The 14,629-nt window shown below is 44.4% G+C and overlaps 1 protein-coding gene across 2 annotated transcripts in view; it reads left to right on the top strand.

The window, feature by feature from the left end:
* The window catches only part of RUBCNL (rubicon like autophagy enhancer), a 39,573-nt gene extending 25,783 nt beyond the window's left edge, over positions 1-13,790 (top strand). For both annotated transcript variants that reach the window (XM_068984309.1, XM_068984308.1), the window contains exons 8-14: positions 603-748; positions 2,441-2,505; positions 6,130-6,368; positions 7,695-7,756; positions 10,671-10,824; positions 12,015-12,105; positions 13,584-13,790. In XM_068984309.1, coding sequence (XP_068840410.1) covers positions 603-748; positions 2,441-2,505; positions 6,130-6,368; positions 7,695-7,756; positions 10,671-10,824; positions 12,015-12,105; positions 13,584-13,696 — 870 coding nt within the window. In that variant the 3' untranslated portion in view covers positions 13,697-13,790. The remainder of the gene's footprint in view (positions 1-602; positions 749-2,440; positions 2,506-6,129; positions 6,369-7,694; positions 7,757-10,670; positions 10,825-12,014; positions 12,106-13,583) is intronic.
* Positions 13,791-14,629: the final 839 nt, after the last annotated feature.

The following is a 14,629-nucleotide window of genomic DNA, read 5'->3' as shown; positions in this document are numbered from 1 at the left end:
ATTTGATGTAGTTGGAGAACATGTTTGTGGGTAGTGGGGTATGTTTGGGGGAGGGTTCATCTTAATCTTCCTGGGAAATAAGGCTCAAAAGCGGCCAAACTGTGGAGATGTAGATGGTAATCGGAGAAGTCTTGATTTTAGATGCTAAGAGGAAAGTTTCATGGTCAGAGGTGGGGGTGGTGTCTCCACCTGTACAAGCTGGGCAGTGTCTGCAGAGAACAGTTCCTGGAGAAGGGGATTCAGATCCACAGCGTCTGTCAGCTATTGACTAGGCAGGGTGAGGCTTTGGCTTCTGCTAGGCAGGAAGGCATTACAGTTCACACTGACCTACTTACAGTAATTCGCAGTCTGGAAACAAAAGAACTAACTAAAAATATCGAGCAGAGTGATCTCAGCTGGGTGGCGTCTGAAGCAGTTCTCCTGCAGAGGGTTTTAGACACGGAGACGGCTCTGACCAGGTTCTGTTATTCACTTAAAAGCAGTTTTTATTTCTCAAGGTAAAGGTTAATGTTGGGAATACATCTGAACGTTTCTTTTGTTTCAGTTCCTGAAATGTGCTCGTTTAAGTTGTTCCTGAATCCTCTTCTGGGTTATTTATGCAGGTCGTAAATGAAGAGCAGGTCCAGAAAGACTTTGAATCCAGCACAGATGTCGTCCAGGAAATTAAACTGAAGTCGAGGATCAGAGGGACTGGAGACTGGGCGCCCCCTAGGTTTCAAGTCATATTTAATGTTCATCCACCACTCAAGTAAGTCTAGGTTGCTGCTTGGACCACCAGTCCAGTTAAAACAAAAGTTGTGGTGGGTTCCTTCTGTCTCTTCATGGAGATGAGTGAAGGCAAAAAATAAAACACCAAGGGACAAAGGAAAATCTGTTTTAGGAAAAAGAAATTTGGGCACATTTTTCTGACTTAGCTTTCTTGGCACCCCATTTATAGTGGGCTTTTGGTCTCTAAGTTTTGACACGTTGAGAACTTAACTGTGTTTCCTTAACTATGAACATTACATAACAATTGAAAAGTAAACAAGCTGATATTAAGTGGCTAATGGTGAACCTTAAAAATATCATACAGTAATTTTAAGACTAGACCACTCTATTTTCCAGGGCAATGTGAAATAAAAAGTCAGTGAATTCATTTTTTTTAAAGGAAAATTTCATCTTGAGGAGAGCTCTTATAGTTAAAAAACGTGACAGAATGCAAATGAAATCATCTCTGTTCTCTAAGAAGTAATACAATTCTAAAAGACAAACAAATAAGATGGTACAAAAAGGATATAGATATATATAAATATATACAATAATTTAAAGTAGTGCTGTGCTGAGTTGCTCAGTCATGTCTGACTCTTTGTGACCCCATGGACTGTAGCCTGCCAGGCTCCTCTGTCCATGGAATTTTCCAGGCAAGAACACTGGAGTGGGTTGCCATTTCCTCCTCCAGGGGATCTTCCTGACCCAGGGATGGAACCTGCATCTCCTGCATTGGCAGGTGGGTTCTTTACCACTGAGTCACCTGGGAATCCCATAATTTAAAGTAGTAATTTATTTATTCTGAGAGTATATGACATTGTAGACAAAAGGATATATTAACCAAATGCATTTTTTTTCATTCCTCTTGGTTGGTATTTAATACAGTGTGCCAACTGCAGAGTTATGAAGGGGCTGGCAATTGTCATTGCCAGTGCCCCACAGAGGTGCCGTATATTCTTTTTTCCTCTTGGGAGAGTATGAGGAAGTTCTCTGGGGCTGCTTAGGGAGAAGAGTTCCCTCTCCAAGCCTTAGGTGGGGTCACTTCCCTTGATGTGGATTGTCTTTCCTCTGGGATTTTTCTGGGTTCTCTCAAAAGCACACTTTTTTTTTTTTTTTTTTTTTACCACGCACACATATTTTTACCATGCATTTTTACTTTGGCCATTTTTGCTGACCTTAAACTGTATTAAAGTGTTACAACTTTCTCCATATTGCCAAATCCCATATGGAATTGCAACACGAACAGTTGAATAGCAAACACTTCAATATTCTATCTTTCACCAGAAATCTTTGACAGCACTGTCTTACAATACCTCATATTCATCTAAATGTCCCTGGATCCATTTGTAAACTTCCCAAGCAAGTTTGGGGGTGGTGTCTTGTCCCCCTGAACCTCCTCCCATGTATTATATGCTTCTAGTTCTCTCAGGAGAGAGAACTCTGTGATGCCCCATAAGAAGTCTCTAAAGACTCTTTGGTGGAATGGTTATTTGTGATACTGACTTCTGCTTTGGTGGAAAGCTGGAAAGCTCTGTTCTTGGGAAAGAAAAATTCTGTTTCTTTCCCAAATGAAAAAATGATAAAATTAAGCCCTCAAGCTAAGAACATCCTGATGTTAATTTCTCTTCCAATCAGTGAAAAACGCTCTGTTGGCCTTTTCTGAAATATAACTCTTATCATTTTCTGTCCTCAGGAGGGATCTCGTAGTAATAGCCCAAAATTTTTTCTGTGCTGGCTGTGGAACTCCAATAGAACCTAGTAAGTATGCATATTGGGTTGCTTACTTATTAGGCAATGACATTTTTACCTTAAAGCATAAATATGGGTATATTCATTTCTCTCAAGTACATGCAAGACAATACACACAGCAACAAATCTTTTGTTCAACAGTGATTTGATTAATAAGCATATGAATGAAATTTACATAATTTTATATTCATACTCTTACATTTTTAAATATCGTAAGTAAAAGAGCCCCTCAAATAAACAATTATAGATTTCCTATTTATCTCTCTATACATCCAAAGAAAGTTGAGCAGTTTGCATCATTATTTTTTAATGTTTTTTAATTGTCATGAAAGTCGTATAATATAAAACATACTCTTGTTGTTCAGTCGCTAAATCCTGTCCAGCTCTTAGCGACTCCATGGACTGAATTATGCCAATCTTCCCCGTCCTTCACTATCTCCGAGTTTGCTCAGATTCATGTCCATTGAGTCAGTGATGCTTTCTAACCATCTCATCCTCTGCCACCCTCTTCTCCTTTTACCTTCAAACTTTCCCAGCATCAGGGTCTTTTCCAATGAGTCAGCTCTTCACATCAGGTAGCCAAATATTGGAGCTTCAGCATCAGTCCTTCCAATGAATATTCAGGGTTGATTTCCTTTAGGATGGACTGTTTGGATCACCTTGCTGTCCAAGGGACTCTCAAGAGTCTTCTCCAACACCACAATTCGAAGGCATCAATTCTTCAGCTCTCAGCCTTCTTTATGGTCTAACTCTCACGTCCATGCATCACTAGTCCATCCACATTAGTCATGTATGGATAAAACATACTATTTTAACCATATTTAACTGTATATTTCAGTGGCACTAAGTATATTCACACTGTTGCACAACTCTCACCATCATTCATCTCCCCAACTGTTCACTTTCCTAAACTGAAACTCTGTCCCCATTACACTGTCCCCATTCCCCCTTCCCACCTCCTATCCCCCAGCCCCTGGCATCTACCAATGTACTTTCTGACTCTATGAATTTGACTTTTCTTGGTACCTCACGTAAGTACAATCAAATAGTATTTGTCTGCACCTCATGTATATTGTAAGCTGAAGCTGAAACTCCAATACTTGGGCCATCTGATGCAAAGAACTGACTCACTGGAAAAGACCCCGATGCTGGGAAAGATTGAAGGCAGGAGGAGAAGGGGACGACAGAGGATGAGATGGTTGGAAGGCATCACCAACTCAATGGACATGAGTTTGAACAAGCTCCGGGAGTTGGGAGTTGGTGAAGCACAGGGAAACCTGGCATGCTGCAGTCCATGGGGTCACAAAGAGCTGGACATGACTGCTGAATGTATATTGGAATACATATTTAAGGTTAACTTAATGTATGTCCTACAAATAAACTATACCTTCTTTTTGGGGGTTGGAGATTGGGATTGACGTATGTATACAACTATGAATGAAGTACATGACTAGTGAGAACCTAGTGTATAGCACAGAAAGGGGGACATGTATTGTTTTTATGAGAGATGCCCACAATGAGTTGTTATAGTCATTTCATAACACTGCCCTCTCTTTGGTGAAGAGGCCACTGTGACCTGCACTGTGACTGCCCATTACTTTCCGACTCTCATCTCCCAGCTCTTGCCCCATTGGGCGTTGAGCTCAAGCCACATGGCCTCCCTGCTGGTCCTTGAAGGTGACAGGATCACTCCTGACTCAGCGATTTGTCAGGATCTGTGCTTCTTTCTCCCCTGGACACACCCCACCCCACCAGGGCCAGCTCCCTTCCTTCCTTCCCATCTGCACTCTCAGGTCTTCCTTAGCTGCCCTATTGAAACTCCGCCTCATCACCCTCTTGGCCACAAACACACATATACACTTGATATTCCCCTTCCTTTTTGTTTTTATTCAAGTCCTTATCTCCCTAAAATACTCTGTCTTATTGCTTTTTCTTACTATTATCTGTCTCTCACTAGATTCTAAGTTCCATGAGGACAGATACATGGTTTCTTTTTAATTGACTCATTAAAGTTTACTTGCTTTACAGTCTTATGTTACTTTCTGCTGCACAGCACAGTGAATCTGTTATATGTTTACATATATCCCCTCTTTTTGGAATTTCCTTCCCATTTAGGTCACCACAGAGCACTGAATAGAGTTCTCTGGGCTATACAGTAGGTTCTCATTAGTTACCTCTTATATACATATCACCAATATTTGGTCTGTGTTATCCATTGCTTTCTCTCCTGCTCCTACAAGTATGCCTGGCACACAGTTGGGACTTGAAAGATATTTGTTAAATGATTGGATGGCTTACCTAGGACCTAACCAGACTTCTCTGAGAAAGTTTGAGGGAGTGGCCTGAGAGCCTAGAAAATCAGGTTTCATCCAATCAGAAAGGCGAGTTGCCTAGTTGAGAGTGGGAATCACTTATTTTGCTGTGAGAACATCCATAGGTCTGACCTGTGGAAGCCTGCTGCTAAGTCACTTCAGTCGTGTCCGATTCTGTGCTACCCCATAGACGGCAGCCCACCAGGCTCCCCCGTCCCTGGGATTCTCCAGGCAAGAACACTGGAGTGGGTTGCCATTTCCTTCTCCAATGCATGAAAGTGAAAAGAGAAAGTGAAGTCGCTCAGTCGTGTCCGACCCTCAGCGACCCCATGGACTGCAGCCTTCCAGGCTCCTCCGTCCATGGGATTTTCCAGGCAAGAGTACTGGAGTGGGGTGCCATTGCCTTCTCCGTGTGGAAGCCTAGGAAGAGAAGATTTGCTGTAAAGGGTTCCTTTGGCCTTCGATAGGTGTTCTGGGATGGAGTAAGACTTTGAGCATCTCCACCTTAAGAAATAAAAGCAAAAAGCATAAATCCATCTGAACTTCCTTCTGCCATGCCTGCCATGCATCACAGTTGGAAACGGTTTTCTTTCAATGACTCATCTTCCCAGCTAAAGTCTAGTGGGGACCATATCTCTCTGGTTAACCACTGTATCCTGGTGCCTCAGTAAATATTGAATGTATGAGTCTGAAACTGTGAAGATATGTGACCATGATTCCACCAACTGTTAAAGTACCTCCCAGAGTTTGTTCAGATGTGAAGACGTAGGTGTGCAATGTTGATTGGAATGTGGTCCTTCCCTCATGGAGCTTGCTGACAGGATGTCATCAGCCAAGTGAATAACTGGGTGATATTTTCAATGAAAGAGAAAGTCAAGAATGCTATGGTTTTTATAGCCAGGGAACTTAATCCAGGTTTATTGGCTTGGGAGTGAAAGGGCTGTTTTGGTGGCTTCAGGACAATTAGCCTGAAGAGATTCGGGCTTGTCAGAGTCTTCCTGCCAAGTAGGAGGTTGGGTCTGAACTCCCACCAAATGCTCAGACCTTGAATCTCAGGTTCTGTTGGCCACGTGTCAGTTTTAAAGGCCCATCTTCCAAATCCAGGAGTGCTGGAGGGAGGGTTCTCTTTTCCAGCATCCGTTCCACAAAAGTGGAGCTCATGACTCAGGGCCTCCAGTGTCTCCTGTTCTCCCCAGCATGGCTTCAGCAGCATGAGGACAGCCATCTTGAGTCTTGGGCCGGCGTTGGAGGCAAGGGCGGGGCGCGGGTGGGTTTCCGGCCTCAGGTGACCCGGTGCTCATCGTCCTGTGCACCCCGGCAGAGTTCGTGAAGCGGCTCCGGTATTGCGAATACCTGGGGAAGTACTTCTGCGACTGCTGCCACTCGTACTCGGAGTCCTGCATTCCCGCCCGGATCCTCAGGATGTGGGACTTCCGGAAGTACTACGTCAGCAACTTCTCCAAACGCCTGCTGGACCACATATGGCATGAGCCGATCTTCAACCTGGTGCACGTCAGCCATGGCCTGTACACCAAGGCCAAGGAACTGGACAGAGTGAGGGTGAGCAGCCACCTTTCCTGGGGGAGGGAGTCCAGCGGCCAAAAGGGCTCTGCGGCAGTAAGTGGACGTCTCCCCCGGCTCCAGGGATCCAGACAGACCCTTTAAGGGGCAGACTTGCCATCCAGTAGCTGGAGCTTATGCTTCAGAGACCTTCTCCTGCTTCGGCTCTTTTCAAAGCCCCGTACCCAAGTCTTACCTTTATGCCTAGTTTTATTTGTACCTAGCTTTTGAATTTTATTGTCTTTTAAATGGGGCTTCCCTGCTAGCTCAGTCAGTAATGAATCTGCCTGCATTCTTGGAGACCAGGTTAGATCCCTGGGTTGAGAAGATCTCCTGGAGAAGGAAATGTCAACCCTGCCCCAGTATTCTTGCTTGGAAAATCCCAGGGATAGAGGAGCCTAGTGGACTACTGTCCATGGGGATGCAAGGATCGGACACAACTTAGCAACTCAACCACCGCCATCTTTTAAAGAAAAATTGTGTGTGTTTAAGGGTACCTGATGACTTGATGTATATATATAAACACAGTGAAATGATTGATAGTCAAGCCAATTAACATATCCATCCCCTCACAGGGTTACCTGTCTGTGTATGTGATGAGAACATCTGAAACTTACTCTCTGAGCAAATTTCCAGTTTTTAGTACAGTCTCGTGAATTATAGTTATCATGCTGTACCTGAGATCTCTAGACTTAGCCTTATTGTTTAGCTGTTGTTTAGTCGCTAAGTCGTGTCCAACTCCTTCGTGACCCCATGGTCGTATCCTAGGTAACTGTAACTCTGTGTCCTGGACCAATTATCTCCCCATTTCCCCAGCTCCTCAGTCCAGGATCCACCCTTATAGTCTGTGCTTTTATGTATTTGACTTTTTTTAGATCCCCTGTATAAATGAGATCAGGCAGTTTTTGTCTTTCTGTGTCTGACTTCACTCACTTAGCATAATGTCCCCCAGGTACATCCATGGTGTCTGCAATCCTAGAATCTCCTTCTTTTGTACATAGTTTGGTGTTTTTTAAAAAGAAGGCCCCCGACATTGTGTAAGCTTTAGACTCCCCAAGACCTGGGTCCTTCCTGGGCCCTTCCTGGGCCCTCTGTGGATCTCTGGACTCAGTCATGGGCCCCTTTATAGACTCTATAGACTGTGCATTATATGCCTTATATATATGCACAGTTGATATGCTTTATTGACTGTGCATTTCAAAGGCTTATTTTCTAGAGTTATAGCATTTCAAGGTTAGAACTAACATTTAATTTTGACTTATGCAATTCCAGTGTTAGTTATCACATTACACTTTCCCCCGCCCCCTGTTTGGTTTCTCACATTAGGAAATCCAGGAGCAGCTATTTCATATCAAGAAGCTGTTGAAGACCTGCAGGTTTGCTGAAAGGTACTGCTGCGGGCTGGGCTGGGCTGCGCTATGAACGGGAGGTCTGATAACCTCCACACTCTTTGTGGTCCATCTCCACCAGTGCAGAGTGATTGTCTCCTGCCTCTCCTTGGGGATGTAGATACTCTCTTGAATGTTGCTAAACGTTCTTACTCACCACCAGGGAATTTAACATGTTAAGAAGAATGGACCAGTATAAGTATCAAACAACCCTAGCCAGTGGGCTTTTATTATTATGAAAAAAAACAAAGAAAAGAAAGTGAAAGTCGTTCAGTTGTGTCCAACTTTTGCAACCCCATGGACTGTAGCCCACTAGGCTCCTTTGTCCATGGAATTCTCCAGGCCAGCATACTGGAGTGGGTAGCCTTTCCCTTCTCTAGGGGATTTAAGTTGTGATAAAATACACATAAATTTACCATCCTGACCCTTTTTAAGTGTACAGTTAAGCGGTTAGGTACATTCATGTTGGTAGGCAACCGTCATCACCATCCATCCACAGAGCTCTTTTCATTTTGTAAAACTGAAACTCTTTACCTACAGTAGTTCTGCATCCTCTGTTCCAGCCTTTGGGAACCACCATTCTCTGTTCTGTCTCTATGATTTTGACTATTCTAAGTACCTCATATGAGTGGAATCATACAGTGTTTATTGTTCTGTGCCCGGCGTTTCATGTGGCATCATGTCAAGCTTCACTCGCACTGTGGCCTATGTCAGGATTTCCTTTGAAAGGCGGAGTGATGTTGAATATTCATACATTGTCTGTATATTCCATCTTTTGTTGATTGATCCCCCCATCTTGGGTTGCTTTCTTTTGGTTATTGCTGCTGTGTTCATGGGTGTACCAGTGCCTTTTAAAACACTGTGATAAAGAGGCATGTCAACTTTTATTGGCTGTATAATATTCTGTACTATGATGTGGTATTCATTTAAGTATTTTCCTGTTACTGAACACCTAATACATTTAAAGTATCTTTTGTTATAAAAAAAAAAAATCACACCCAAACACTAAGCTTCAGCTGAATCTCTGACCACATCCATAGGTATATCCTGAGGATGAGCTTTTGGAGGCCATGGCCATAAAGGCACAGGCATGAATTCATTTACCAGAGATATTTTTAAGAGGAGGAAAAACAGCTTATTCAAGGAGTTAGGATTATTTGTTATAATAGATGAGATCATAGTGTTAGTCTCTCAGTTGTGTCCAACTCTTTGTGTCCCCATGGTGTGTCCATGGCAGTCTCCAGGCAAGAATACTGGAATGGTTGCCATTCCCTTCTCCAGGGGATCTTTCTGACTCTGAGATTGAATCAGGGTCTCCTGCATTGCAGGTAGATTCTTTAGCACCTGAGCTACCAGTTGGGATTATAGGTTTTTAAAAACTTTTCTCTTTTAAAGCTGCTTTCTGTTTCTGATCCTTATTTAATGATGCACTACTTCTGAATTACATTTCTTGGGGAGCAGCTTGTCCTTTATAATCATTTTGACCTTGAACTCTACCTCCTGGCTTTGGGGTGAAAAATTAGTTTCTTCTCAGGGCCTCAGTTTTCTCTGTAACATGTAACAACATCCACAGTTCTTACCATCTGCAAAAATGTCTTGAATATCCACTCTGTGCTTCAGATGAAAAAGTCACAGGACACGTGTTCAGAGAGAGTCTGGGGAGGAAGTCAGCATGGAGAGATCTTTGCCAAAGTGCGTGCCTGTCACTGGTGCATGTGCTTCTGAGGGCATGGGGGAGGGGCAGCAAGTAGTTTTTAAGGGACAAGGTGGGGAGGCGGGCAGACAAGGCTTCCTAGGGACAAAGCCAGAGCTTGAAGAGCAAGTCAGAGCAAAAACAAGGGTTCAGGGACCCTCTGGCTGAGAAAATAGTGTGAGCCAGGACCACCCGTTGCTGGGCAGAGAATTAAAGTGGGTTTAGCATCCCTAGTATTATCAGTATTGGGCTTTCCTGGTAGCTCAGATGGTAAAGCATCTGCCTACAATGCGGGATACCCAGGTTCGATCCCTGGGTTGGAAAGATCCCCTGGAGAAGGAAATGGCAACCCACTCCAGTATTCTTGCCTGGAAAATCCCATGGATGGAGGAGCCTGGTAGGCTACAGTCCATGGGGTTGCTAAGAGTCAGACACAACTAAGTACCTTCACTGACAGCATCCCTAGAGCGTCAAGTTCAGTATAGGCTTGGGAATGCAGTGCGTGGTGATGCTGCTAACTGACATAAGGGGTTCAGAAAGAGATCGGGGGCTTGGAGAAGATTACCTACAGTTCTGAATGCCCTTGGGACATCCAAGTGCCTTTAAGCAGCCCGCACTTGGATTGTGGTTGTTGCTTAATTGTGTCCGATTCCTTGTGGGACTGCAGCCCGCCAGGCTCCTCTGTCCATGAGATTTCCCAGGCAGGAATACTCGAGTGGGTTGCCATTTCCTTCTCCAGGGGATCTTCCCGACTCACTTGGATGCTTGTGTCTTAATATCATTGCTGGACCTGAGGTTTGGGAGTCACAGCATCAATAACTCTTCCTGAGATATCCATCAGTCACACTGATGGACTTAAAATTCAGCTGGAGTTGAATAAAGTGGTCATTATTATCTCAGTACATGTTATCAGGACTCAAAAACCAAATTTTAAGTTTTCTTTCACTCAAAGTGTACATGGGCAGCTGTCAGACACTTTTCTTATTCAGCTTTTTGCAATCATTATTTACGGAATTTTACCTTCCTGGCTTCCAAGCAAAACTTGGAAAACGTAAAATAGGGAGTTAACTTGTTCCTGGGGCTTTTTTTTTTTTTTTTTTTTGAAGTTGAAAAACTTCAGTTTTGAGAGCCAGGAAAAAACAAACCCTTCTCCCAGTCCCTAGTTCCTGCCCCGACCTGTGTGGGTGGGTTTCTGATTTCCTCTGGTTTTCTCTCCTGAAGCACATTAAAGGAGTTTGAGCAGCTGCCGGGACACTTGACGGAGGCGCTCCACTTGTTCTCCCTGGAGGACATGGTCAAGGTCAAGAAAGGGCTCCTGGCGCCCTCGCTCAAGGAGATTCTGAAAGCTTCCCTTGAGCACGTGGCCAGCTGTGAGGTGAGATCTGCTTCCCCAGCGGGCGTGCCCTGAGCTGTCCTTTCTTCGGCCGATCCTGGAGGGGCTGTTTTGCACTTAGCTCCTTTATCCTCACAAGCTGAGGAAAGTGCCAGCAGCACGTGTCATTGCCGTAGTTTAGTCACTCAGTCGTGTCCGACTCTTTGCGACCTCACAGACTGTAGCCCACCAGGCTCCTCTGTCCATGCGATTTTCCGGGCAAGAATGGGTTGCCATTTCCTTCTCCAGGGGATCTTCCCAGTCCATGGACTGAACCCACGTCTCCTGCATTAGCAGGCGGGTTCTTTACCACTGAGCCCCCAGGGAAGCCCCTGCACTATTTACAGATGAGTGAAATGAGGTTCAGAGCTGTTCAGTACCAGACCAAGAGTGTCCTGCTGGTATGTAACCCTGGGCCAAGCGACTGGTCGTCTGAGCGCCCAGCCCGGCGTGTGGCCTCCCTCCATTCTCGTCTGCTCTGATGTGCCAAGTGCAGCCGCATAGACTCAGGATCCAGTGGAAACAGAAGTTCTGTGTCTTCACGGACTGATGAATTGCAGGGGAGCTCCCAGAAATAAAATGGGATCATTTAAGAACATGTGTTTAAAATCATGATCTTTCTCTGGTGCCTCAAACTACCCTGATGCAGTTGTCCAGACAGAACGGACGCACATTTATTGCTCTGACCCATCCACTGTGGCAGGAGATAGTATTCTGTTCCTTCTAGAGGCTGGAATCACAGACACTTAAAAAACGATGTTTTTGAAACTGTATATCATTAGAATGTTTGTATAGTGAAAGGAGATTACCGTCTTGGCTTATAGAATACCAAACTGAAAATTTTCTTTCATCTGACATAGACAGGCTTTTTAATTGTTACTTGTATCCATGACATTCAGTGGCCTTCTGCAAATATGATATGTGGCTTAGGCCTATCTTTTGTCCTGTGCAGAGTGTTTCATTTTGACTTGTGTGAAAATTGCAATTCACAGATTTATATAAACCTTTTAAATGCAGAAACTTGTTACCTCCACAGCCAATTTAGGGGATTTTAGAATAACAAATTTCAGTACCTGGGGCGGGGGAGTGTGGAAATCTGGTGTTTATAGAGTTCTATGAAAGTGGAACTCAGTTTCTCCATTAGGAGAAATGTGACTCATGAAGACTCTCACTTTTGACTCCTATTCTTACAGCTGTGTCAAGGAAAGGGCTTCATTTGTGAATTTTGCCGGAGTACAGCTGTCATTTTCCCATTTCAGACTGCAACGTGTAGAAGATGTTCAGGTATCTTAATACCATAATACCGTAAGCTTAATAGCAATATTATAACATAAGCGCAAAGTTTCTTAACTTAAGCAGAAAATTAACTTAAGCTTGAAACTGAAAGTCGCTCAGTCGTGTCCAACTCTTTGGGACCCCATGGACCCGTGGAATTCTCCAGGCCAGAATACTGGAGTGGGTAGCCTTTCCCTTCTCCATGGGATCTTCCCAACCCAGGGATCGAACTCAGGTCTCCTGCATTGCAGGCAGAGTCTTTACCAACTGAGCTATCAAGCTTAATAACAGCTTAATAACTAAAGCATAGTGTTATTTCCTTAAGGTATAATGATGCTAGTGTGTGCTTCTCTGTTGAATTGGAGCTGATAAAGTTTTGGATGCACAGGGAGGAGGTGTGATGGGGCAGGGATAAAGGATGATGTCTCAGGGAACAGAGTTCAGAGATAGGAGGTGGCCCTGTTTGACCTGTCCCCCAGTTCTTCTACATCAGGGCAAGTTACAGCTGCACCTGTTTTGTAATTGAATCAGTCAACCCCAAGTTCACTCCAGGGGTCCCCAACCTCTGGGATCTCATGCCTGATGATCTGAGGTGGAGCTGATGTAATAATAATAGAAATAAAATGCACAAAAAATGTAATGCACTTGAATCATCCCCAAACCATCCCCCACCCTGACCCATGGAAAAATTACCTTCCACAAAACTGGTCCCTGGTGCCAAAAGTTTGTGAACCACTGCCCTAGGGTTAGTTCTCAGGCTCCACACCCACGAGGGTACGAAGGCCGCAGGACTGGGCCAAGGAAGAAGGCTCGTTGCCATGAAGGCTCAGGGCATCTCTCAGAGAACTATAGAGCTGAGGTGGATTTTCAGCATTTTCCCAAATTAGGGACAGAGAGCCAGCCAGGCCTTTAAACCTCATATTGACCAGTCACTGGATGTGGCCTGCGACTACCAAGGGGACATAACCTTGATCGAGGCAGCTCTCTTTAGTTAGGGCCATTTCCAGAGAAGGGATGTCACCTCCTGAGCCATCAGCCACCAGCCCTCCCAGCACCCATGGTGGACGGTCTTTGACCGGATCTGGGAGGCACTGCAGTCCACTACCCAGGCTCTCTCAGCCTGTTTCACTGGTCCTTATGGCCTTGTTGTTGTTTTTGTTTAGTTGCTAAGTCATGTCTGAGTCTTTGTGACGTCATGGACTATAGCCTGCCAGGCTCCTCTCTCTATGGGATTCCCCAGGCAAGAATATGGAGCAGGTTGCCATATCCTTCTCCAGGGTATCTTCCCGATCCAGGGATGGAACCTGTGGATTCTTTACCACTGACCCGCCAGGGAGGCCCATCCTCATGATCTTCTGGGGACAAATCCTCTTGTCTTCAAGGGACCTCTTGGCTTTAGGTCCTCTCTCCCCAGGCTGGGGATGAGTGTCTTACATATTTGAGAAACCAGCTACCCATTTGCTGACGGCTCTCCTCCTTGCTTGCAGCGTGCAGAGCTTGCTTTCACAAGCAGTGCTTCCAGTCCTCCAAGTGCCCCCGGTGTGCGAGGATCACAGCGAGGAGAAGACTTCTGGAAAGTCTACCCTCTGCGGCGACATGATGTGCTTGACTATAGCGAGAAAGACCTTGAAACATGCCTTACGATCACATCGCTCATGTCTCCTGTTGATAACATTGTTTTGACTATTGTCTATTAAGAAGAAAGATGACCAATATTCTCTTTATTATATATATTTAATATTTTTGGAGACTATGGATTCTTTGTTATTAAAAGTAGAGTTGTTACTGGTGCCAAAGAATGCTCAAACAACCGCACAATTGCACTCATCTCACACGCTAGTAAAGTGATGCTCAAAATTCTCCAAGCCAGGCTTCAGCAATACATGAACCATGAACTTCCAGATGTTCAAGCTGATTTTAGAAAAGGCAGAGGAACCAGAGATCAAATTGCCAACATCTGTTGGACTGTTGAAAAAACAAGAGAGTTCCAGGAAAAACATCTATTTCTGCTTTACTGACTATGCCAAAGCCTTGGACTGTGTGGATCACAATAAACTGTGGAAAATTCTGAAAGAGATGGGAATCCCAGACCACCTGCCCTGCCTCCTGATAAATTTGTATGCAGGTTAGGAAGCAATAGTTAGAACTGGACATGGAACAACAGACTGGTTCCAAATAGGAAGAGGAGTATGTCAAGGCTGTATATTATCACCCTGCTTATTTAACTTATATGCAGAGTACATTATGAGAAACACTGAGATGGATGAAGCGCAAGCTGAAATCAAGATTGCCAGGAGAAATATCAATCACCTCAGATATGCAGATGATACCACCCTTATGGCAGAAAGTGAACAACTAAAGACCCTCTTGATGAAAGTGAAAGAGGAGAGTGAAAAAGTTGGCTTAAAGCTTAACATTCAGAAAACTGAGATCATGGCATCTGGTCCTATCGCTTCATGGCAAATAGATGGGGAAACAGTGGAAACAGTGGCAGACTTTATTTTTCTGAGGTCCGAAATCACTGCAGATGGTT

The sequence above is a fragment of the Capricornis sumatraensis genome, chromosome 12 (assembly GCF_032405125.1).
Source record: "Capricornis sumatraensis isolate serow.1 chromosome 12, serow.2, whole genome shotgun sequence".
Lineage (NCBI taxonomy): Eukaryota > Metazoa > Chordata > Mammalia > Artiodactyla > Bovidae > Capricornis > Capricornis sumatraensis.
Note: the sequence above shows the minus strand (reverse complement) of the source record. Positions and strands in the feature narration are given on the sequence as shown.